Raw genomic sequence first — 27,255 nt, 5'->3', positions numbered from 1 at the left:
GAATATCATTCGTGGGTTATCATTAATCATGGGTCAACAAGCGGAGTTATATATATGTGTATATATATATGAGATCCAACAGTCGATTTACAAAATTAATATCATCATATTGCTTTTAAATTCCGATTGAATCAAAAGTTTAAAAAAATGTCCGAAACAGCGAAGAAAGTTGTTTTAGCTTATAGCGGTGGCTTGGATACATCATGTATATTATTATGGTTGAAAGAAAAGGGATATCAAGTTATAGCTTATATGGTAAGATTATTTAACATAATCATTATTTCTTTTTTTTTAAATAGATACTGTATTAAAAAATCTCGATCTAGGCGAACATAGGACAAGAAGAAGATTTTGATGCTGCTAGAAAAAAAGCGTTAAAAATTGGTGCTACGAAGGTGATAAGAAAATTTTTATTGATTTACAGATATTTTGTCTTGAATCGCGTTGATAATTCTATTGATTCTCATATTTTTAGTTATAATTAATCTTCTGAAGAATAAAACAATCTTTTCTAATTTTTTTATTATTTAATTATCAGCGATTTAATTATTTTTCACAAGGTAGTAATAGAAGATCTTAGAGAAGTTTTTCTATCATCATTTGTATGGCCAGCCATTGCATGCGGACTTCTTTACGAAGATAGATATCTTTTGGGTACGGCAATCGCTCGGCCATGCATTAGCGAAGGTCTTATAAGACTTGCAAAAAGTGAAAATGCATACATAATCGCTCATGGTGCGACAGGAAAAGGTAACGATCAAGTTCGTTTTGAGTTGAACTGTTACAGCCTTTATCCAGATATCCAGGTATTTTGATTTTATATTTTTCACATATATTGTTTTTATACTTTACAATCTCTTTACTTTATCATTTACTACAGATACTCGCACCTTGGAGGGAAAAAGAATTTTACACAAGATTTTCAGGAAGACCGGATTTGTTAAAATACGCACAACAGAATGGTATTCCTATTTCAGTAACACCAGAAGAGCCATGGAGTACTGATGCGAATCTATTACACGTTAGGTATATTTGAAATGATATATACCTTTATTTTTTAATTTTATTAATTAAAAATTAATTAAAAATATGCAGTGTAGAAAATTAGAATATACATATATTTTTTAGTTATGAATCGGGTATTTTAGAAAATCCAAATGCATTAGCTCCGAAAGAAATATATAAAATGACATGTGATCCATTATGTTCTCCAACGGAACCGGAAGAGATTGAAATCAAATTTGAGCAAGGATATCCGTCGTCCGTCAAACAATTAAAAAATAATGAAACGTTTCTCACTCCGCTTAAAATAATGCAATATTTAAATGAAGTTGGTAATCTACATGGTATAGGACGTATCGACATTGTCGAGAATCGTTTCATTGGTTTGAAAGTAAGTAAAATAAAAATTATTAAATATTTTAGAATTCTTAAAAATTATTATATATTTCAGTCTAGAGGAATTTACGAATCGCCGGGGGCAACGATTCTATATAAAGCACATCAAGATTTAGAGATTTTTATATTGGATCGTGAGGTTTTAAGAATAAAATCTTATTTGACTAATAAAATGTCTGATTATGTCTACAATGGTAAAAAAATATTAAGGATAGTTAATAAAATAAAAAATAATAATTTTGTAAAATGAAATATGTTTAAAAATAGGCAATAATGTTCATTAGGTTTCTGGTTTTCTCCTGAATTTGATTTCGTACGGAATAACATATTATATTCTCAAAAATACGTAAATGGTACGGTTCGATTGCAGTTGTACAAGGGAAATGGTTAGTATCAATGAAATCAATTTTTTTTAAAGCAAATACTTATTATTTTGAACTTACAGTATTTGTACTTAGTCGGCATAGCAAAACTTCTTTATACAACCAAAGTTTAGTTTCAATGGACGTACAAGGAGATTTCGAATCTGAAGATGTGGGTGGTTTTATTCGCACACAAGCTTATAGATTGAAAGAATTTAATCGTTTCAAAAAACAATGTGATATTTAAATTCATTTATTAACATATGTTAAATATTATATATTTTAAAAAGAATATATTAATTAAATTTTATATATAATTTAAGGAGGAAATAAAAAATTTGTGTGTAATTATTTAAAAAAGAAACGAATTTAATTATTGAGTATCAATTTTAAGATACTTTTTATTTTATTTCAATTAAATTTTATGTTATAAATTTTACATTTGAGTTGTTCTAGAGGTAAGGTCAATGAAAAATACAAGTACAATTAATTTACTTTCAATTAGTTATTAATAATTAAACCTTAGAATAATTAGCATATTTGTAAAGATTATAATAACGTATAATATGCATTGTTTTATCTGTATTAATATTATATACAATATTTCTTATCCAATCTAATAGATCCGCAACATAAGAGAAAACGTCAAACATGAGAATATGTATTTCAATCAGTATATCTCTTCTATCGATGACTATGTAACACTTTCACTCTGTTTCTTTCTCTCTCTATTCATATTTATATATTTATATTTTTATATATATAACATGCAAAATATTATAAACTAAGAAAGGTAATTCTGTATATATATCTATAATTAATAACCTGCAGCTTTATTATATAACATTGTATTCACATTTGCATCGTAACATTAATTCAAGTATCTAATAAGTGTCTCTTTTCTTATTTATTTATAGATATTAATAAGAAAACAGACGATATAGTTCAATTTGATATTGTTAAGTAAATAGAGATGATAGAATGAATCGATATTTTTCAGTACATATTGTTTTCGAGTTTGTAAAGAAATAAAAAATTATGAATTAAATTTGTATTAAATTGATGTTTTAACAATATTAAAACAAAAAAAAAATATATATATATTTTTTGAATAAATACATTTGTAACGATGCATCAATACAAAAAAGTCACATTAGAAATCCAATAATTCTTTTATTTGCATTCTTTGGATGAACATAAAAAATTATAAATTATTTCTTTTGAATAAAAATAGTTTAATGGAAGTCAGGGGTAAGCGTGCGAACAAACTTGGCTCAGTAAACAACGTCCTCTCTTACTTAACAACATCAAGCATTTCTTTATTTTAGCCATTTATTCTTCATTTCATCATTATTATTTATGTACAACCAGCTTAATGTCTTGCTATCGTTAGTCGTAATAAGTCTACTAAAACTCATGTGCCATTGGAGATGATGTGCGCCCGTGGGAACTTATATAAAAAATTATTTTTTTGATACAGCGGAGTGATTTTGGTGTTACTTACGAATTATTACGATCTTTACCTAGTAACTTATACTGAGATCTAGTAGGTTATACAATCTATCGGCCTCCCTTAAATATTACAAACCTTATCACATATATAGAGGTGTGTATTAGTACTTATTACTTTTTATACATAGATATTTGTATTCTGTTTAAATTGCTGCCAATGATTTCTTCTCGTATGTACAATTACAAACCACGTATTATACAATCATAATACCTAGTACACACATTCCTTCTTGCTCTCTTCCATTCTCACTTTCATTCCTATTTCCATCTTTTCTCTTACGCTCCCTCTCTTATTCGCTTTCTCTTTATCAAACTCACTCTCTTCTTTAATTCTTTCTTCTTAATATTTTTTTTCTTTGTTTTAGAATTCGTGTCACTATTGAGCTCGTTATTTTAACACGACGCAATTTCATAATCAGAGGAATTCTTTCATTCGAAGACACTTGCGATTGGTCAGTCTAATGGTACAATATAGACAATAATCGAGCAAAAACAATTAAAATCGTGGAATTGCTTTGTCGATTAATAAAAAATTTTTCATTTCTGAGCATCGTTTTCTAATACGTGATATGTCAGAATTTTTCACTTCTGATATATCGTTTTATATTACTAACTACGCTCAGGACACGAAAAATTAAACAAATAGAAAAATAACACATGCAGAATGTCGTTAAAAGCATTCGCTGGAAGATAAACACGTACTGATTGTACATGAAAATATTTAAATCATTATAAACGATTTTCTCTTTCAGAAAAAATCATTTAATTCATCGTATGATATTTTCGAATAGAGAAAATCGATTACGTTTAACATGATGTCACATTTCAATGTTTCTTTTTTTTTTTTTCTCTTTTTTTTTTTTTCTTTTTTTTTTACATTTCCTAACATTTTATATCGTATATTACATCGTATTATAACGTACCATCTATCGTATTCGAATATCAAATATAAGTAATTTGTAATTATATATGCCAATAGACATGTTTTCGGAAATCTTGCTCGAATACCGATAATGATCGACGTTAGTAAACGGAAAAACAGTACATATTTATTACGCCTAGACTTAAACTTCGATTCGATTTATATCTATGACAATTCCATTATCTCCTCGAAACATCGCTTTTTTTTTTTTGTTTATATCGAAAGAACACAAGATTATTTTTCTCACTTTCCCTTTTTTCACATATTATTAATGTCACCCTCGCAGGAAATCATCTCACTGCATTAAGTGCATACAACAAGAATTAACATACGGATGACTAAATCATTGTACATGCTAAGACGCGAATATTAATATCGCAGTGAATACATTGCTAAAAGTTGAGAGCCAAGATTTCATCGTAAATCTTGAATTTTGATTAGCAAACACCCGGGAACAATACCGGTGTATTAAATAAAAAAAGATGTAAGATAGTCTACTGTATTGCTAGAATTAGTATTGACGATCAACGAATGCGTGATCGCATTGATATGAAAGCGCACACAACACATGAGAATAAAGAGCATTCCACGTATGAATGCTTATTATATTATTATCAATATTTTTTTTTTTTTTCGTTCATCTCCGATGCACTTGACAACGAAAACAGGATTACGAATACCGACGCGAATATATACTTATAAATTTTCGCTTTCTATTTTATTACACCTGCTGTGTACTATTTTCGAGCTCCTTGTTTGCGATCCTGTTTCTCAATATTCGATACAATATTTCAATCGGTCGCAAACAATGACAACACACAATAAATTCAATCAATATACCCGAGAAATATTTCGGACAATTATTTACGACATTATTTTTTTCAAACCGTTATACGTTTCCCTGTCAATCATTTACTTGCACTTAGAATTCACATTTCTTTTGCCTGGTCGTAATTGATAAGTATCTAAACAAATCATAGACAGGCACACATACAATTAACGTTACTCTACAAACGTGGATATTTCGTGTTCTTCGACATAGATACACGCCTCCTACGCTTTCCTGTTCGTTATCTCGACACGTTTTTCTTTAGCGTCGACTCCATTCACTCGTTTGGAGGAAACGCTCAAGAAATTTGAACGACTATATATTAAACAAATTTAATGCGACGGAATCAGGTCTAAGCGTCTCTGTAATAATAAATCATTTGTATACACTGTAATGTCATCTTTAGGCGAGGGGCATTTCAGCAATTTAAACGCAAGCCAAACTTTCGACGGAATTCTTGAAGATCGGAAATAGATTTCTTCTTTTCCTTTTTCTTGTTTTCATCGATCGCATTTTTCGCGAAATTCCTCTTCAAAATTTACATAATGTGCAATGTTACACGATCGATTTTTAAAGCGACGTTTAACGAAAACGTCAAACTCTACGAGGTTCGTCGAAAACAAAGTTATACGATATACCATGATAGATCATGTTGAAAAAAAAACTCAGAATAAATAAAATTAAACATTACGTATTAGTGATCTATCATCGATATCTTATACACTTTGCCATTTGACAGAGTTTGAAAATAAGACGAATTCATTTTTGATGATCTTACGAACATCGCGTATTTAGTATGTACCAAACTGCGTATTCGATCTTTGAATATTATTTAAGATCTTTACATTGTTCGCAACTGTAAAGTATTTGTTCTAGTATCACGTAGAAAGGAACATGTATTTGTGAACAGTAAATTCTTTTGAATTAAGCAAAAATAAAATTAAGCATATTTTGTTAATGCCACAAACGACTTGTGTCAATGTAGCGTTCCTTTAATTCCAAATAAAACTCATTTGTTACGCTACGATAAAGAGAAAGACATTGCAGGTTTAAAGAGGCTCTTAAAAAAATAAAATTCCATTCAATGAAATAATTTAATAATAATAATAATAATAATAATAATATTAATAATAATATTAATAATAATAATTAATAATAATTAATATATAATAATAATAATATACCTTACATAATAACTCTTGTTATCATGTAATGTCTCTGTACCACTATAGCCATTATTTTTATAACTTCTACAAATTCAAATACTTCTTTAAAAATCCCTCTGTAATAGTAATATAATAATAGTAGTACGCAATAAATCCAAATTTTAATCAATAATCGGTATTTTTAATTAAATGTCATTTTTTGTACTTTTTGCCGATTGAATTTTGGATGCGCGTTATACAATTGCGTACATACATATATAAGGGCGATTTATATTTTGTAAAATGAATCGCTTCATCAAACCGCGACTCTGTAGTTATATTTCAATAATTTTCTTGAAATGTCTAACATTTCCTTAATGAACTATTTTCATAGTTCATTTTATAAAACAAACATAATTGTTTTCTAAATAATGTTCCATTTACGAGCCGATACTGTGTCACATTTTCTGTTTCTGCGATCCCAAAGTATACCAATAATTAGGTACATACGTGGATCTGATCTAATAGTTGGTAGGATCGAAGCTATATCATTCTATAATCACCTTACGGTTATTCGTAATAATTGACGACTTTGTTCTAAGGTGAGTTTACAAATATTTATTTTTTCGTTTTTTCAAATCAACCGATTGGCCCTGATTTGATTCTCAAGTCAATCGAAATCGAGATAGACTTAACTGGGCTATCATAATGATCAATATGATTAAATTCACCAATGTATGTTCGCATTAGATATATTTTTCTATATTATTGACTTAACAAGTCTACCTATTTCGTGATTACAAATAGTGTATATTCATAATCGAGAAAGAAATCTGCAATAAAATTATTAGTAATTGCTAATAATTATATGTATTATTGGCAGAAACACTGTCTATGTAATCCTACCAACGATTAATGACTGAATGTGGAAAAATATAAAACTTAACTAAATGTACACAACTTTCACTCTGTTCACACTTTCATACTCATCTATTCCTTAACCGCACATTATACATTCTATTTCTATTTCTATTTCTCTCTCTCTCTCTCTCTCGCGCGCGCGCTCTCTCTCGCTCTCTCTCTCATACTCTTCTTTCGTTCATTTATCATCTGTGTAATATTTTTTTGTTTTGTTTCGAAATTTACATAAAGTACAAACTTATGAAAACCGGAAAAATGTAACACAATAGTCAGTGTAGTATTTTTTAAAGTGTCGTGTAAGTATTTATCTAATTACATTAGGTCACACTTAGGTGTCCGTCGATTACACACAAGTTTGAGTTATTTGATAAACTGTTTCTTTGAATTCCGATCCACTCGGACAATGACGTTAAGGTTCTTTGTTGGAATGTCCCAACTCGCACCACCATTATATTATTTACTTTGTTACACCGACTTTTTTGATTCGGTTTATTTCATTATTTATTATCATTATTATTTGTTATTGACTGACGTATATATTATACGTTTTTATCGTATTTTATCGTATTCAGCGCCAAATATTCATCCAAGTCTTGCCTGGTTTTAGTGGATTTACAACGAACAGTAAATAACATTATAACGACTCCTCAAATGCTGCCATCAAATCACTTTGCATGTTCATGTCAATTTGTCCGGCCATCTGAAATAATAAATATATCCAATCTTGGCAAATTCGTCTACCAAAATCTGTAGACGATAAACAAAATTTATTTATGATTCAAACTTTTTATAAAAAAAATAATCAAATATTTCTAATTATGTATAATAAAAGACTATACTTCATATATATATATTTCAATGACATTATATGCATATAATGTTGTGCTTTATTTGAATTTTCACATACTTAAATTTAAAGTTTTACATGAGATATGAAATGTTCGTATAAAAAGTATAATAGAACTTACCGCTTCGCGTCGTCGTCGTTCTTGCTCTCGTAGCCTTTGACGTTCTCTTTCAGCTGCGGCCTTATCCTGATTGGATGAATGACTTGGACTACTACTATCAGTATCAACAATGGCTTTGACTTCTTCTGCTCTTGACGTAGCAGTCATGACATTTCCTTGCTGATCACCAACAGTTTTTCTAACTTTATCTAAAGCGTCTTCTTCTTCTCGTTCTCTTCTTCTTTCATTTTCTTGTCGTAAACGTTCTCGTTCTGCTTGTTCTTTTTGTTGTCTACGCATCTCTTGTTGTTCCAATAAAGCTCTTTGCTATAGAAATAATTAGATATTTATTATTTAAATATATTATTTATAAATCATATCATATATTATTTTTATTTATATGAAAGTCTTTATTTAATTTTATTAAATAAGTAAAAAGCATTATATTAATGTGTACAATAATATTATTGTATTATTTATAAAATAAATACATTTCACTAACCCTGTCTTGCTTTTCTTTTGCTTGTTTTTTGAATGCTTGGAATGAATCCTGTGCTGCACTTTTCATACTACTTCCTGCTGCAGATTGAGGACTTGATGCTTGTGCCAAAGATGACCATGATGAGGCATTTTTCACATTTTGTTCTACAGTCTGTACAAGAATAAATAAGTAAAAAAATTAAATATTTAAAAAAATACAAAAAGAAAATTATGTAACATTACAAAAATTTTAAAATCCTCTTACCTTATTTTTAAAAGCTGAAGCGAAATTCGACACAGGATTTTTTGAATCGGGTGGTGTCATTTTTTTCTCAGGCATGAGTTGTGAACTCGAATGATTACTCATTGATGGCATCCCTGTATTCATCTCTGCAAAAAGAGCTCCGGCTAGAGCAATGGCATTATATATTTGATTAGTAAGCAGTTAATATAGCAATTTAAAATGTGAACAATATACATAAATAACAAGGATTAAATAAAGTTGATTTTTAATAAAGTTAATACATTTACAATATCAGAAAATGTAATACATTATCATGCTCTATAAAGAAAATGTGAAGAAGCAAATTTGAAAAGTGAAGAAGTGAATTTGAAAAATATAAAAATAAAAATATTTATAAATATTAAGTTAATATATTATTTTAGTATAGATTAAATTAGCAGAAATGAATAGAAAATAGTAATGATTAGATGTTACATATAATGAATTAAATTTAAAAATAAAAATTATAATTTGCAGCAACATAATACAATATTCAAATACATGCTTTAAATTTAAACTAATTATAACACATACCATCCATAGGCTTTTGAGGCATTTGCGATTGAGAAATTGATACTGATTTCTCTTCTTTCTTAATTGGAATTTGCGACATTTGCATTGGCATAGATGATTGCATAGGCATAGGATCAAAAATTGAACCTATTCCGCCCATACTCATTCCCATATTAAGACCAGATATGCCATTATTATTTAACATATTAGGCGGAGAATTCTCACGCTTAATATTAGAAAATCCATTGGAATGCTGCTGTGATATTGTAGCATTGTGAGAATTTTGTATATTAGTCAAAGGTGATGTTGTATTTATCATATTTTCCAATTGATTGTGCATTGACATATGAGTAGCTAATCCTTGTTGTAAATTCATATTCAGATTGGCCATGGTCATATTTCCCAAATTTAGATTAGATGCCATACTTGTTGGCATCATATTCACTGGTGTTTTTATATCAGGCAGTAAATTTAAATTGGTGTTATTAGTTGTTGTATGTGGTGTCTGAATCATTGGTATGTGCGGTTTTTTTTTTAATGACATTTGTTCCAACGATGTTTGTGTAGTAGGCACAGGAGCTATTCAAAAAAATATTTTTTTCATAACATATTCATATTCAAAAAAATAAATAAATTTTATAAATTTTAATATATTATTATAATATACAATATAGTAAGATACGTACCTAGAGTATTATATGGTTGTAAAAGATCTGATTGTTGAGTTAAAGTTGTCCCATCTGTGGGTACAGGAGTGTTTGCATTTGAAAAGGAACTAACAGATGTAGGTGGCTGTGGTGGCTGAGGCACAACCGGTGAAGCTACTATAGAATTTGTATTTGTAGGTGTAACACTTGGTGGTGGAGTTGGTACAGATACTGATGGAGTTGGTGGGTTAGATGTAGTTGGTGGTGGCGGTGTAGGTTTTTTTACAGGAGCAGCTGTAGCCATAGCTGTAGATCGAGGAGGTTGAGCGGGCATAGACGTGTGACTCGCTACAGGCATTCCTTGACCAGCTGTAACAGCAGCTACTGCTACAGATTGTTGACTATTGCCACCTAATAAAATTTTATTAAATATTAAATATAAAGTAGGAAATTTAAAATATTTTAAATTATCATAGAAATATGCGACGTGCTTTTAATATTATATATTCTTATACGTCGCAATAATGAAAAGAACATTATAATATATCTTTTTGTTTAATATAATTGATGATGATACATATGATGTTTAATATAATTAAATATTAAATTAAAATATATATTTAAAAATTAAAAATTGCATAATCTGAAAATTAAGAATAATAATAAATCGCATAAATATTTTTTTGAAAATTGAAATTAATTAATTTAAATTGTTTACATACCTTGCTCTGAAGAAACATTACTAGATTGAGTTACAGCTGGTTTTGTAATTGGTCCCGTAGAATTTGTTGGGGGTTGATTGTTCATTAAAAGACCTCCAGTATGATTCAATGTAGGTGCCTAAAGAGTGCACTATTATTTAATATATTGTGCATAAAAAAAATGTAAAAAGTTATTAGAAATACTATATATATATATATATGAAACAATTCATATATGTCCTTAATATAAACAAAATTAATAAAGAACTTAAAAATAATTATTATATGAAAATTATAATATTATTATAATATAATTTATATGTATACATACACATGCGCGCGCGCATATATATATATATGAGATTATAAAATATATTTTAATTAATATATTAATATATTTTAATATTTAATGAGTTCTAATACGAAATATAGAGGAAGATGAAAATTATTATAAAAATTGTTATCAATCAATTCCTATAAAAATATTATCTTACCGATGTAGCAGTAGTTGTTGTTGGAGGGGGTCCTGTACTCGGTGTACTCTTTTTTGCTTTCTTTCTTGGAGGACGATTGGAAGAGTTCCCTGTAATTTAATGTAACGTGCATCTAATGGTGAATATGTGCAATCAAATATTTTCTCATTACAAGAATCATTTGATGAAGACATAGTGAAATGCAGTGTGCAGAGGATACCAGCCATGAGTGTCTTGTTCACTGAGTAAAAGAAATATCAAACAAATCTTACATATATTAAAAACAAAATTAAAAGACTTTGAGCATATATTTTCTAATAGATTTTATTCATATGCTTATGTTATAATTGTATCACTGTGTACAACAATGTTAATTTAAATATCTCAATTGTATGATTTTTTTGTGGACTTTCATCTTAATGTTTTTTTATATTAAAAAATTTTTAATGCGCAGAACAATTCATTTTTTTTTTCATTCTACATAAAGTTAGTTGTATTCAATTCATTTATGAATAATTGCGTGTGCATATATATATATATATGTATACACATCATAAATACATACATACATACCACGCGCGCGCACATACATACATGATTACGTGCCGCAAATTGCTACATACATATATAACGTTATATATATGTATGCGAAAGCACGCAGTTTCATAATAATAATAATAATAATAATAATAATAATAATAATAAAAATAATAAAAATAATAAAAATAATGAAAAATAATAATAAAATAAATAAAATAATATTAATAATAATAAATAATAATAATAATAATAATAATAATAATAGTAATAATAATAATAAAATAATAATAAAAGTATTAATAATAACATTAATATTAATCTATTAATATTATTAATGATAATAATATTAACAATAATATTAATAATAATAATAATATTAGCAGCAGTAGTAGTAGTAGTAGTAGTAGTAGTAGTAGTAGTAGTAGTAGTAGTAGTAGTGGTGGTAGTAGTAGTAGCAGTAGTGGTAGCAGTAGCAGCAGCAGTAGCAGCAGCAGCAGCAGCAGCAGTAGTAGCAGCAGCAGCAGCAGCAGCAGCAGCAGCAGCAGCAGCAGCAGTAGCAGCAGTAGCAGTAGCAGTAGTAGCAGTAGCAGCAGTAGTAGCAGCAGCAGTAGCAGTAGCAGTAGTAGCAGTAGTAGTAGTAGTAGTAGTAGTAATAGTAGGAGTAGTAGTAGTAGTAGTAGTAATATTATTATTAGTAGTAGCAATAATAATAATAATAATAAAAATAAAAATAAAAATAATAATAATAATAATAATAATAATAATAATAATAATAATAATAATAATAATGATAATAATAAAAATAATTGTAATAGCAATAATAATAATAATAGTAATGATAATAATGATGATGATAATGATAATGATGGTGGTGGTGGTGATGGTGGTGATAATGATAATGATGATGATGATGATGATGATAATAATAATAATAGTATTAATAGTAGTAGTAATAATAATAAAATAACATTAGTAATAATAAAATAAAATAAAATAAAATAAAATAAAATAAAATAAAATAAAATAAAATAAAATAAAATAAAATAAAAATAAAATAAAATAATAATAATAATAAAAGTAATAAAAATAATAAAATAAAACAATAATAATAATAAAATAAAATAATAATAATAATTATTACAATAATAATAATGACAGTGACGAAAATGATTATTACAAAATGCTGACTACAAAAACAACAAACTGCTTTGTATTTTTTAATTCTCGTATAGTATATTGTAATATAATATAATTAATGTAATGCAATAGAATTAATGTAAATAAAAGTCACGTAAGTAGTACAATACGGACTCAACTTAAACATGAATGATACAAAAGTATCACACTCATACAAGCAGTTTCAAATGTAATTTCAAGTCGTAGTTAGCACAATATTGAGATCGGTGGCAAGATACTTCTGCTCGATGTTTATCTGATATATTAATTATATAAGTTACAAATAGCAATTCTAATACTATTCAATCTGATTCATAGATAAATCATATTTGTCGATGGAATGATCAATAGTAAATTATAACTCGCAAAATGTACAAAATAAATGAAAAAATTGCAGGAGGAAATAATGAAGAGTCAAAAAACATCGAGTAGAAGTTCCAGCATATCTTAATTTATATAATATAGTTAACTGGACCACCAAATGAGCCAACCCCGACTCTAAACGACACTTCGAAGAATCAATTTTTTTATCTTTTTCATTCATCTACTACCTTTGTGTATGCATTTAAAAAAGTCTCCTGTGTATCGCATTTTTTTTCTTTTAACTTACAACTATTATTAATATTTTATGATATATTAGTTTTTACTATGTACAAAACGCGTATGCTTGTGTTATTGTTGCTATTCAATTCGTAATACGCACAAAACAGATAGAACGCATAAGTAATTATTGAGAACAAAAATAATTAGTAGTTTTAAATAAAAGAGCATCTCAAATTGTAATAGTTCGTTAAATCTGCTTTTGCGTATAACGATCTTGAAGGAAGAATGACGTTCCAGTCTGGCTAAAGATGCGAAAAAATTTTGACGCGTGCTCTCATTGAATAAATGCTACAAAAATTTTGGAAGGCGATATCAATATTATTATAAAATGCCCTATATTTCGTGTTACAAGCTAATGATGATTGTATTGTAATAGATGCATAGTTTCTATCTAATTCAGCACACGCCATTAATTTCTCATATTCTAACTAATTATTTGAAATTTTTCTATTTATTTTTTAATATTTTCAAAAACAAGATCATTTTTTAATCAACATTTTCTTTTTAATTTTATATTTATAATTTTTTTTTAGAAATCATAAACAATTTTCCGATCAGTTGTAATATTTTTTCATAAAATTAATAATAATCAATAATTGATTTCTCTATTTTGTTTTTTTTGCTGGAACAGTAAGTACACTGCTGACTGTACGATTAATGATAACATTAAATTGTACTTAGTGCGAATTTGATCACTTTTTTAATGTTATGCAACATTTTGAAGCATGTAAATGCTTTTAAAAAAGCATCTTAGAATCTTATATTATCAGTTATATCCATAACTTTTCATGTATATATTTTACTATATATATAAGAACTAAATTTACATGATATTTCAACAAAAAACGCTATCATGGAGCAGACATTTATACATAGAGATATAAAAACAAAATATCACTAAAATTAACTTCATTCGAACTCGTATAAAAGATTTTCTAAAAATGTTTTTTAATAGGACGGGTTAAAATTAATATTATTTGAGATTTTTACAATATGAATCTTCTGAACGAGTAATATACATTATGTAAATTTGGGAAATTTATTATTGAAAGAAAATAAAATTTATCTTTAAATAGGATTGTTGTATTTAGCAAGGTATGTAAAACCACACCAATCTACATAGAAATAATCGTTTGATATAATGATACTGATTTGTATTGTAAAACGAAACTGCACTAAATTTTAATTCAAGTAACTTTAAAAATGAAAAACTGACAATGGCTATCAATGAAGAACTAGTGGTAAATAGAAAAATGAAACGACGATTAGCAAAGCTTAGCGGAGTGCAAACAATGTGTTTGGAGGCTAGGGTGCCTTGTATTGTAGACCACTTCTTCTACTTGCTCTCGTTCTTAATTCTTCTATAATTATCTTCAGAGTACCCATTTACTACAAACAATATATCTACCTTTTTTGTCTGTGTTATAATTTGTACACTCCCCTTGCCGTTTTCTGATATGTTAACATAAACCTTGTATGCTCAAAGTCATTAATCTTACAAAAAATAAATGGAAATTGTTGATTGTATCACATATCATATTCTCCGCACATTTTACTATTTTTTTTTCAAATTATCTTCTATTTGAATTGATGTATTTAAAGGAAGAATTAAGATTTTATTTTAAGCTCATCATTTTATTTAAATAATACTATTATAGTAATACTATTATACCAAAGCATATTTATGAGGTGATAAATCTTATTAATTGACAATTAAAGGAAGCACCACTTCTTTGGCTTTATCGAAATAAACCTATTTAAGAAATGGAATCAGTTTTATATGAGATAACATTAGATAAGAATTTCTTAAGAAATATATATAATTCTGATCCTGTTTGCGGAGGCGACATTAACACGAGAGTGTATCTAATTAAAATCATTATTTGACGCGAAAGCTGTGGATTGTAATAACCTTAGAATTTGCAAATCCAGCCACCAATACACATTGTCTGCATTTGTTTCCCGTGTGTATCATAATATATTGCCTAATTTGTTTCTCTTAAATAATAAGTCAATATTTATTTTTTGAACTTAATTTCACACAGTTAAACTGTGGAAACAATTAATAGTGTTCAGAAGCCTAAACACAGTTCTCACGTCACTCATGTAATAAGTGCATATTTACACTTAATGTAATAATGACGCTTCTTAAATATTATACTATCATCTGAGAAATGATACGATATGAATGAATCAATGCGAGGAAACAAACTTAATGATTTAAAAAACACAGTGATACAAGTAATGCTCTGCTTATCAATTAATGTAAATAAATATTAAATTTGCAAGAGTTAATATATTGCATGATGTTGCTTGGGTTATGTAGGGCAATATAATTGTCAGGAGAAGCTACAATGTATACTCCAAGGTACTAATATTTGACACTACAGTCCCTGCTATATATCATTGTGTTTTAATACAATTTTCTCAAATTCTAACCGAACAACCTTACCATTCCAAGTTTTTGATCCAAGTATCAAAATACACATATCCTTACATATTTAAATTCGAGACTGCAGTGAAAAATTCAGTGACCTTGAATAGCAAACTATACTTGACTTTCGAGCAACAGAATGTATTGTCAACACCGACAGGGCAAGAGAAAATATAAGTAATCATCTTTAATCAATAATATAATTTGTGAAACAAGCTGGCATGGCATATGGTATCCTCTAAACACAGTCTGCACTCCACTAGCTCACCTTTTTTTTACCATTGCATATTGTCTTGTAAATTAAATAAAAAATTTTTAATTATGTCAAGTTTCAAATTTAATATTCAAAAATTTTTTTAAAAATATATTTGTTTTCTTCAAAAATTGTAAATAGATATAAATAAATTTATGATTATGTTTTCATGTTAATTTCATAATAATAATAAATATATTTATGATGAAACTTGACACGAAATTCGTACTTGCATTAATATAACGCAGCACTTAAGCTATACGATAACGCCGTCCTAATAAATACAATTAATAAGCAAGATTTAGCAGCTTAAGAAGATATTTGCGATGCATTTGTGCAATTAAACCCCGTTTAAAAAATCTTTTTATATATATTTTGCAACTTTATCATTATACATATTGCATCAATAATGTTGCACCAGCATTCGATTGTTTCATTTGCCAATACGAAATTAGTTAGGCACAGAGTTCATTTCATTTTTAAAAAATTCTTAGTTATCACCAAATCATAGGGTATTAAATGCTATTTTCATTTTTTTACATGAAAAAATAATTTTATTATTTGTAATTTTTTTTAAATATTCTTTTTTTATATGAAATTGATAATTAATAATTAAAAAACACTGCATTAACATTATGTCTTTTATTTAATCACATATCTTTTAAAATAAAATATTTAATATACTATATCTTATATAAATATATAATGTTGCACTCAAATTCTTTTTATATATATTTGCATACATTTAGAAAATACCATTGATATTAAAATGAAAGATAAAATAATTTTATAGGAACCAAAAAGATATACATAAAAAAAAAAAAACATGCAGAAATAATAACACTTTTCTCTATAAAAAATGAACAAAAAGAAAAAATTAATGTATTTTTATTAACATGTAGCAAGTACCCACATGAAATGGTGAATAATTTTGTTTGAAATAATTAAGAGATTCATGTCTATGATTTTTATATTTCATTTAAAATTATAAATTTTTTTCACTCATTTAAACAAATATTCTTATTTTAGAAATGAAGAAATATACAACTTTATATATATATACAATAGAAGTACAGTTTAACTATCTTGTCATAAAAACAAGAAATTAAGATATTAAAGGAACAAAAAAATATGGAATATTAAGTGCTTGCTAAAAATTTATAAGTATATTGTCTTTGTAATATCTCTGAGCATAAATGTGAATAGAAATCTGTGCTCTATCAAATAAATTACTAGATAATGAATGTTGTGAAATATTTGGACTAAAATTTTCATTCCCCAAATAAACAATCGCAAATAACCCTATAATTTCAAATCTCACAGAAAAATTAGTTTATATATTTTCAATGAAAACTACTCATTTATAAGTAGTTTATTGTTCCCAAGTAAGGGTCTAATAATAGCAACAGTTACATGAGGTTTATATCTAACCTGCTTCACTGTCGCTTGAATCACTGGAGCTCGAAGAAAGTGAACTACTGCTGGAATCGCTATCACTGCTACTACTGCTTGACGCTGACAATCGTGAAGGCCCACTAGCTCCTCCTGTCCCAACTACATCGACTGATTTACTACTGTCTTCTGTAAAATAAATTTGAATATAATTTTAAAAAATAAATCTATAATCACATTCAATTATAATATTATTTATATTTACAATGAATAAAAATGAAATATAAAAAAATCAAAGTACCTTTTTTAGCGGTTTTCTTAACATTGCCTAATTGCCCTGTAACATCTTGTAACCTCTTCTCGAGTTCCTGTTTTTTCTCTGCCATTTGTTCATCTTTAGATTTACCACTAACTTTTTTATCTATAAAAAATAAGGAAATAGAATATTAAAAATATATGTAAATAAATATTTATCGTTATGAATATTTTTAATAATAGTAATAATTTAAATAGAAACTATAGAAACATTATTTTCATTTGCATTAAATGTTATTATAATTAAATATTTTTAAAACTTTAATAAGATTATTAATATCTATAAATATATCTATAGATATATATAAATATATAAATATTCTATTATTCTATAAGTTTTTCATTATTTATTATTATTAAATTTAAGTTAAAATTATTATTAAATTATTATTAAATTTAAGTTAAATTTACATTTCTATTAATTTTTATTCAAATTACTTAATGTACTTTAAAATTTTTGTAAAAAATAAGAATTTAATTTTGAAATAATATTAAAACAAAGCTTACGTGGTTTTTTTCTAAGACATGAAGCGACGTAGCTCTCTAATTCCCTCAACGTGGATGGTTTTAATGTTTCAAAATCAATTTCAATTTCATCTGGATTGGAATCCCTCAATGAAGGTTCTCGAGATTGTATTATATGAACAACTCGTCCTAATTTATCTCCTATAATTATATATATATAAAAAAAAAAATCTATTATGAGAAAAGTTTTATATATAAAATATGAATTTTCTTATATTATTAATTATTATTAATTACCAGGTAATTTATTAATATCCAAACTAAGTTGTCTCTTTTCATCATAAGACATTGGTTTAGCATTATCCTCATCTTCAGAATCAAACGTAATTGGTGGTGGTTGACTACTAGCATTCTTCTTTTTAGTTCCAGCTGATCTACTATTTGCTTTTGGCCTTTTATTTGTAGTATTTGTTGTTGCAGCTTTCCCAGGTCCTCGTCCTTTTCCTCCTTTTGTCTTAGCATTTGCTGCTGTTGGCAGATGATGACCCATGCTTCCTGTTGCATGAGTTTTATTAGGTCCTACTGCTATTGCTGGATGATGAAGATCACCACCCATACCACCTGGCATTTTCAAATCACCTCCCATTGCAACACTAGCTATACTAGCACCAACACTATCAGAGACACTTGGAATTCCACCACTTGGTTTCATTAGTTCTTTCATGGCACCAGTATGACTGGCAACAAGACTACTACTCTTATTGCCCATTGGCCTTGACTTTGTCTTATCTGGTTTCTTCTTTTTACTCTTCTTTTTACCACTTTCTTCTACTAATTTTCTCATTTGTTCTTGCATAGCTTTCAGCTATAAGGTAGATTATTTTTCTTTATGTTACATTCATAAAAAAATTATATCAGTATAGAAGAAAAAGGTTACAATGTACCTCCTGCTGTAAAGCAACTAATTTTTGAGTACGTTCTTCATCTGAATCATCACTTTCAGAAGAACTTTCGGATCCGGAACTACTGGCACTACTACTGCTACCTTTCACTACTATACTTCCCATTGGTTCATCCGGGATTTTTGCGTACCTAATTTATTAAAAATTGTATTTAATCAAACGAGATAAGAATAAATAAAAATTATAATTTTAATATTTATAAAAAACAAACCTCATTTCAAACACATCTTGGAGTTTTCTAGCCATTGCTACAACATCGTGATCTGGAGGATTATATTTATAACAATTAGTAAATATGAGTCGCACATCGCTAGCAAATTCTTGTGCTGTCTTATATTCACGATTATCCATTTTTGTCTGCAAAAAAAAAAATTATGTTAATTAAATATATAATTTTTTAATATCGTACGATATAATATTAATTAAAAAATCAGTACCTTTACAGTACCAAGATCCATTGGTTTTTTTATAATGTCATGATAATCATGAAGACCTAAGAGTTCAGCATCAACTGGCTTATAGAAGGGCCATGCATATCCCTATATATAAGTAAGATAAAAATTATAAAAATTATAATAATTAAATATTTGTTGTTATTTATATAAGATTTATATTTAATTACCGAATGTTTTTTCGAAAATAATTCTTTTAAAATCTCATTACAAGACTTCAAAGCTTCTGAAAGTTTCTCTTTAGACTTTCCAGTTGTGTGTTGAGGCTGTAAAATAATAATATACAAATAATTATATATAATTATACATAAAATTAAAATATTAAATTACAAACATCATAAATTTTAAAAACAAATTTTATAAAAATATTTTTAATTTTAATAAATATTTAAAATTTTTTAAATTTAAATATTTTAAATTTTATTTATATTATTTTTAATTTATATTTATATTATGATTTAAAATTTGAGAAATATAAATAAAAAAAAAATTTATGCAGAATATTTTGCTATTTAAATATAAATTTCTATAATTTATTTTCTTTTTTTTTTCTTTTCTTTTTTCAAAAGATTTAATTCGCTTGAAATGATGAGACAACACAAATGAAAGGAAGGAGCATGAAGGAGTAGTAATAAATGTACCTGTTGGGCCATTGCCCCCATCAGGGGCATATTAGGCTGATGGAATGGCACTAAGCCGTCTTCCGCTTGCCTCGTTGGCTGAAACAGCCATGTTATGATCTCTTTGTTAATGTATTAATGGATGATATGATTACAACATGCAAGGAATTAAAATATTTGAATATACATGATATTTTGACCTATTAAAATAATTATTAAAAATTGATATAAACTAAGATAATAATTTTTTGTTAAAATTTTATTATTGTATATGAAACAATTGAAAGAAATTTAATTAAAAGATATTTTTCATAAATAAAAGTATAAATAAATGATTAAATTATGAATAGGTTGCACGTTCAATATGAAGATTTTATGAAAAAAGACACATAAACATTTTCAAGAAAACTCGAATATAACAAATAACTTATTAAATAAATAAAATATAATATTTTACCTTTTTTATTTGCCTGCCAGATTCTCGTCTTGTAGGTATTTTGGCATTTTTAGGATCCAGTTTATATAAAGGTTCAAAAGAATTTGCAGTAGGAGTTGTAGTATCAGCCTTTCTCTTCACTCCTTTTTTAAGTTTTGCTGGTTGGGATGGAGGCATTACCGTAGGTGCAGTGGGAACTTGTGGAGGAGGAGGTACAGCAGAAGCTGCTTGTGGATCCATTGCTGGTTGTGCATGGTAACCACTAGTTGGAGGGACCACTTGTTGAGGCAAAGAGTTATGCGTAGCCATGGGACTAACTCCCATACTTGATGGAGGAGCAATAGTAGTTGTATTCGTGCTCCCAGGTACAGATGCAGGTGCTTGGGTGCCAAGAGGAGGCATGGGAATTACACCTGTTGTCCCAGCTGAAGTAGCTGAAGGTGTTAGGCTATTTGGTACACTGGAAGTAACTGCAGCTGCACCAGAAGAAGGTCGACCTCGACCTGTACCTCCCGCAGCTCCTGCTACGCCGCCTACTGGTGCTCCAACTTTGCCAGCCTTTTTACCTTTGGGTCCCTTTGGAACAGGAGGTTCGAGCTCCACTTCTTCTTTTGGCATTTGTGCAACCTGATTTTATTAATATTTATAACATTACATATATAAATATATATATATATATTTTTAAATATTATCAATCAATATAAAAAATTATTTTGAAAAAAATAATTACCTTGGTAAGAAACAATTTTTCGAGAGCTTGTGCCATAACCACAACATCTTCTCCAGGTTTGTTGTAAACATAACAATTGGTGAACATGGTATTGAAGTCTTGAATACATTCTTTTCCACTCCAATAATATGTATTTTCTAACCGTTTTTTGATTGTACCCAAATCCATTGGTTGCTTTATAATTTTGTGATAATCCTATTGAATTTATAAATATAAAATCAATTTTTAAAATATGTATTTTTATAATTTTTACATTTTTTAATATTTATATAATAAAAGATATATTAAATATCTACATACTGGCAAATTGAGTTTTTTGGCATCTACAGGTTGTTGAAAAGGCCATGCAAATTGATGCTTCCATACTGGTTTGAGTACACCTTTTTGAAGAAATTGTAGTTGATTGGTTACACGCCCTGGACGATTAGGTGGAGGCACAACAGGTGGTTGGACTACACCATTCACCGGTTCCACGGGTGGTTCATCACGTGGTGGTGGCTCCTTTGCAGGAGTTGCTGGTGTAGTCGATGTCTTACCAGGTGCACTTGTCTGTATTTTCCAATTTATATTTATAGATATATTTTTTATTGATGCAGATTTGTTTCATTAGTTAGTTCTATGACTACATTTTAAATATAACATTAATTCCATAAAAATAAAAGTCTTTTGCAAAGCAAATATAAACTACGATTACTTTCTCATATCAACTTAATTAATATAAATTAACTGAAATTAGAAATGATGTTATTATATAGCTCATGCTTCAATTTTATTAAAATTAACATTTGATTAACATTTATTGTTATAAATAAAAAAGATTATCAAAATATTTTAAAGAAATACTTTCTTAAAATTCTACTAGAATATACTTAATATATAATAAATTAAAATAATTTTATTGATTTATTATCTAAAATTTCATACATATAAAATTTAGGAACATTAACAAGATTCATGCATCATAAAAGTAGATGAACCCATTCATGCAACGAGCGAATTAGGCTGCTAAATATTTAAATTCCATAACCACAGGCAAGCAATTTAGAATTTCTTTTAAGACCTCTAATTGAGTATATAATAAAAATATATGTGTTACAAAAATATTTCCAACTGAAAAATAATGGCAACTCTAAGTCATTTCATACAACCATGCATTTAAGATATATTGAAAAACAAAAAACAGAAAAAAACAAAAAAAACAAAAAAAAAAAGAAAAAAACAAAAAAAATAAAAAAAAACAAAAAATAAAGTAAAATAAAAAATTAAAATAAAAATTAAATTTTCTTTGCTATAAAAAAAATGCTATATATATAAATAAATATATAAATAAAATATATAAATAAAACATTAATATCCAAATTATATTTTGTATGAAATGACTTACAAGCTTTAAAAATTCACATGTTGAATATTTTATATCAAATAAAACTTAAATACATTAGTAAAAAGTATTTTGCTTCATAAGTAATATAAAAATGTACAAAAATTAATTTATTTAATAATTTTATATTCTTTATTTCTTAATTTTTCTTACTTTTTATGTATAATTTATTATTTATTTAAAATCTATTAAAATCTATAGAAGCAAAAATACAAATTACTCTTGATATTTGGAGCTGCCATTTCATATTTTAACCATATATATCCTAGTCAACAAGGAATCTCACCTTCGGTATATTACACAGCCTTTCTCGCTCCTCCACATCTAACTGTAATTCATACATACCATTCAATCAAACAGCGCTCAATTTCATTACATAAAGAAAATTTATGCTCAACATAATGCTAGGAATAAGGACATACACAATAATACAATCTTAACTTTGGTTTTTTTTTTTTGAATAATGTATTTAAAAGTAAATAGCAGATATAAATTAGAAAATAGATATAAATTAGGAAAATGGTTACTAATTACAAAATTAAATATCTAGTTGAAAAAGCATATTGAATTTAAATTTTAATATAATTATAATTTCTATTTTTTCCAAGATTTGTTTCTATATAATTCCAAGATTTAAAAATATTTTATATGAATTTTTATTAATAAAATCTCTAATGTGAAACACTTAAATAAATATTAATAATGAATCAATATGAAAAAACATGGATATAATATCTATTTGATATTAAATATAATGAAATAAAATCTATTTTTTTTTCTTTATTATACTTATTATATTTTTTATTTTTTTTTTTAAAGAGATAAAAATCATAAAGAATAAAATAATATAATTCCATATATTTATGTTATTGCACATTATGTTGATTATGATCACATAAAGGAAGTATATATATAAAACTGAATACAGCTTTTTGTATAGCATTAGTAGATTAATAAGCAAGCTGCATTTTAAATTGATATAATATGAGATAATAATCTATAACTTACCGAATTATTTTGCGAGATAGTGTCCACCTGCTGCATCTTGGCTTCGTTTCTGTAACAAAAAAAAACAAATGTGTAAATAATTTTCATAAACAAACATAAAAAAAAGATTTAAAATATTCAGCATCAATTTTAGATCATATTGTGGGCTTACAATATTTTGATTTTTAAAACTCACTTGTAACCTATTTTATTTTATTATTGTAACATAAAGTCACAAAATACCACGCTTTTCAATGTTTTCTTAGATCAGTAACCATTTTTATTGCCTTCTCTCGAAATTGCAGGAGTCATTATACGAGAGAGATGTCAAACTCCAACTGATACAATCAAACTTCACATTTCATGAAATAACTAGGTGTATTTTATAATATAAGGCTCATCAAGTCCACGGTAATGAGCTTCACCTACCTTTCCGACATATATGGTACATAAATGCTATGCAGCAGGTAACTGCCTTACGTTGATGCTTGACGCTATGAGGCTTCATCAACAATTGAGATGGCAAGGATATATTCTGAATTGAGCATGGTAGCTCACTAATTGCTTGCCAAGATGATTGCGCTGCAACCAGGGAGATTGGTGCCGTGGAGGCATAACACTACTCAAGCCTACCAAATGGTAGTACTTTGAATGTCAGCCCTGTACACTGCTGTGAGACTCCGTACCTCCAGCCAAGACTCGCGACATTAGCAACATCTGGATAACATAACAACAGGACCCCGTATTGTAACAACCCCAAATTGTTTTATCACTTTAGAGCAAGTTAAACATTGATATATTTGCAAATTTTATATATTTATCAGTAAATTATTTAACATATCATGCAAAACTGAATGTATAAGATACATGCTGCATAAATATTTTTTTCATTTTACTATACATAGATTAATGATATGTCTTTGCTACTATGTTGAAATACGTTCAAATTGCTCTTTTACACCTTTCTTGTTTATCATTTATCATTGTTTATGAAAATTTTGTAACTGAAAACTATATAATTTATGAAACAACAATAAGACAGAATGCATGTATCAAATTAAATAGTACGTATTTATTAATATCCAGATACTTGTGAAAAATGTTCTTTGTAACCAAAATAAACAAAGAACTAAATGTTTTAATATTAATTATAAAAAATATATATATATGTATACACATATATATATATACATATATATAATTAAAATCTTTTTAGTCTTTTATATAACACTAAACTATTTTACATATTACTATTATTATTTTAATGTAAACAACATATAATAATCTAATAAACATGATGCAAAAAGCAAATAAACATAGTTAAGTCTCCTTTAAATCTATTCTTCTATATTTTATTAGAAATGTATAGATAATGTGACAATTTACAACCTTTTAATAGTTTTATTTTTTTTATGAGAATTTTAAAATGTAAAGTTAAATGACAAAACAGCAAAGAGCTTCATACGACGAAGTTAAGAAATATCAAGAAGATATATGTAAATAAGATATATGAATGCAACAATTTTAAGAAAGAAAATATCAATCAGGAATAGCATGTCCAAAGTGTAATACTTCTGACATACAGTGATATCTACAAATGTATACAAGAATCAATGTGCATACCCTGTTGTTCGAAACCAGTATAAGCCAAAATGGAAAGTTTGATAAAAGTAGCACAAATAACTGGTACACTAGTATAGAAAGTGAGCTGACTATTAAAATACAAAATTGACAATGCATAAGAAAAAAACGATCTCGCGAACGACCATAAGATTTCAACCATGGGAAGCAAAAGCTTCTACCGTGGTGAAGACGAGCATTGCCAGAACAATCCATGCCGCGAAGACGTTCTACTCGTAGAAATCCGAATATCAAGGGCAGAGATAAAGAATTCGCGGGGCGAACAGGTGCTTGGTGGTTAAAAGTCATTAAAGTAAGAAAGAAGAAAGGTAAGATCCGCGAGAGACGATGGGAGAAAAATAAACGCGATGGATGCGGGAGTGGAAAGAGGAGGAGGACAAGTAGGAGAGGATGACGAGGGGAAGGGTAGCAGACCCGCGCCCAGCCGATGCACCCAGCCGACGCACAACAAACACGAGCAAGCCGCCGTGTGAGAATCTAGCCGAGCGCTCGACTGACGCAGATATCTTAACGTTTCTCACATCGGACAATTCTGGCGCGCGCGGAATACCCGAGCCGCCTTTTCGATCACTCGATTTGGCGTAGGTTTCAACATGGCGGTATGGCCGCTCGAGAAAGAAAGCTCTCAAGGGCCCGCCGCTACAGCCGCCACTTACGCATCACCACGGCATACACCACGCGCTATACTTATCATCAACGGACCCAGAAACTTCAAAATTACTTGTAATCACTTACCTGATCAATGGAAGTCCACTTTTCACAGGAATTCTATCGAAAAACACTACCACTACGTCTTGGACACTCGCACTACGCTTTCTCCCTGCTTGCTAGTTTGGTTGGTCGGTGTTATGGCCGCCGCCGAGTGTGCCCCACCGTATCACTCACTCACTCTCACTCGTGCGAGCGCGAGCGCTCGGTTCGCATACGCGACGAACGCGGACGCGGCCCGACCAACTACAGTTCCACACTTACGAATGCGGACGTCGATCTCTCGCACTAATATCGTATCAGTGCCCCGTACCGAGCTCCACCGACATTTTCCTGGAGTCTCGTACAATTAGATGGCTTTCCGTACCCATGACGATCTCGGATCTAGAAACTAACGATCGCAGCACCAACAATGGCTACGCATTCTTCCGCGACGTACAGAATGGTCCTATTCCGCTGTTCCTCGAATACGACCTGTCTGTCCATTCCCCTCACTATTCTACCATTCCGAATTTTACCGAACTAACACGAATAATAACGCGCCAATTTCAAAAATATTTACTAACAATTTAAAAATATTTTTCAGTCTAATTTTTTTATTTAAAAAATATTTCTTTTCAATATATATGTTATTGATAAGTTTTTTTTATAATTGTATACTTCAAATTTATATTTTTTATACATAAAATGGCATACTAAATCACATCGTAAATTTATTTCAACATAATCGAAGAAATTTAAAAAAAATATATATATATATATATACATGTTAAATATATATATACATATTAATATATTAAAATTATTAATTATTATTATATATTATTAAAATAACAAGAATTAGGATTTCAAGGATATATACATATAACAATTCAACATCATCTTTATTTTCAAATTAAAATTACAGTTTATTAATCAATCCAAAAATTAATGGTTAATTTCCATCGTTCCATGTTCACCCATAATGCATTTTTATATCATTGAAATAATGATCTATAAATATAAAAGTTAATAAGTAATAATAATA

The 27,255-nt window shown here is 28.0% G+C and overlaps 2 protein-coding genes across 17 annotated transcripts; one reads left to right on the top strand and one right to left on the bottom strand.

Annotated features, from left to right (window-relative positions):
- The first annotated feature begins 20 nt into the window (after positions 1 to 20).
- On the top strand, positions 21 to 5,990 carry LOC107998184 (argininosuccinate synthase). Its single transcript, XM_017057311.3, has 8 exons — positions 21 to 255; positions 327 to 395; positions 561 to 806; positions 881 to 1,026; positions 1,129 to 1,393; positions 1,454 to 1,592; positions 1,683 to 1,784; positions 1,844 to 5,990. Exons 1-8 carry the CDS (start codon positions 148 to 150, stop codon positions 2,005 to 2,007), a joined length of 1,239 nt encoding a protein of 412 aa, XP_016912800.1. The 5' UTR covers positions 21 to 147; the 3' UTR covers positions 2,008 to 5,990.
- Positions 4,104 to 26,681, bottom strand: LOC107998106 (bromodomain-containing protein 2). 16 transcript variants are annotated; one of them, XM_062072883.1, is made up of 24 exons: positions 26,256 to 26,681; positions 24,309 to 24,596; positions 23,901 to 23,949; positions 23,179 to 23,220; positions 21,812 to 22,060; positions 21,512 to 21,706; positions 20,803 to 21,408; positions 20,367 to 20,444; positions 19,896 to 19,991; positions 19,711 to 19,812; positions 19,485 to 19,630; positions 19,256 to 19,403; positions 18,609 to 19,176; positions 18,354 to 18,512; positions 17,833 to 17,952; positions 17,571 to 17,720; positions 11,155 to 11,243; positions 10,682 to 10,799; positions 9,999 to 10,370; positions 9,334 to 9,891; positions 8,782 to 8,924; positions 8,539 to 8,688; positions 8,058 to 8,363; positions 4,104 to 7,789 (listed from the first exon to the last, which is right to left on the bottom strand). In XM_062072883.1, the coding sequence occupies exons 2-24, from the start codon at positions 24,317 to 24,319 to the stop codon at positions 7,724 to 7,726; spliced, it is 4,521 nt and encodes a 1,506-aa protein (XP_061928867.1). In that variant the 5' UTR covers positions 24,320 to 24,596; positions 26,256 to 26,681; the 3' UTR covers positions 4,104 to 7,723. The 16 variants fall into 16 exon arrangements, with proteins under 16 accessions (XP_061928867.1, XP_061928865.1, XP_061928866.1 ...); XM_062072881.1 differs by having other exon boundaries at positions 23,901 to 24,596; XM_062072882.1 differs by having other exon boundaries at positions 8,782 to 8,906; positions 23,901 to 24,596.
- Between the last annotated feature and the right edge of the window lie 574 nt (positions 26,682 to 27,255).

This window comes from Apis cerana, linkage group LG3 (assembly GCF_029169275.1).
Source record: "Apis cerana isolate GH-2021 linkage group LG3, AcerK_1.0, whole genome shotgun sequence".
In the NCBI taxonomy this organism is placed as follows: Eukaryota; Metazoa; Arthropoda; class Insecta; order Hymenoptera; family Apidae; genus Apis; species Apis cerana.
This window is presented reverse-complemented; position numbering and strand designations above follow the sequence as displayed.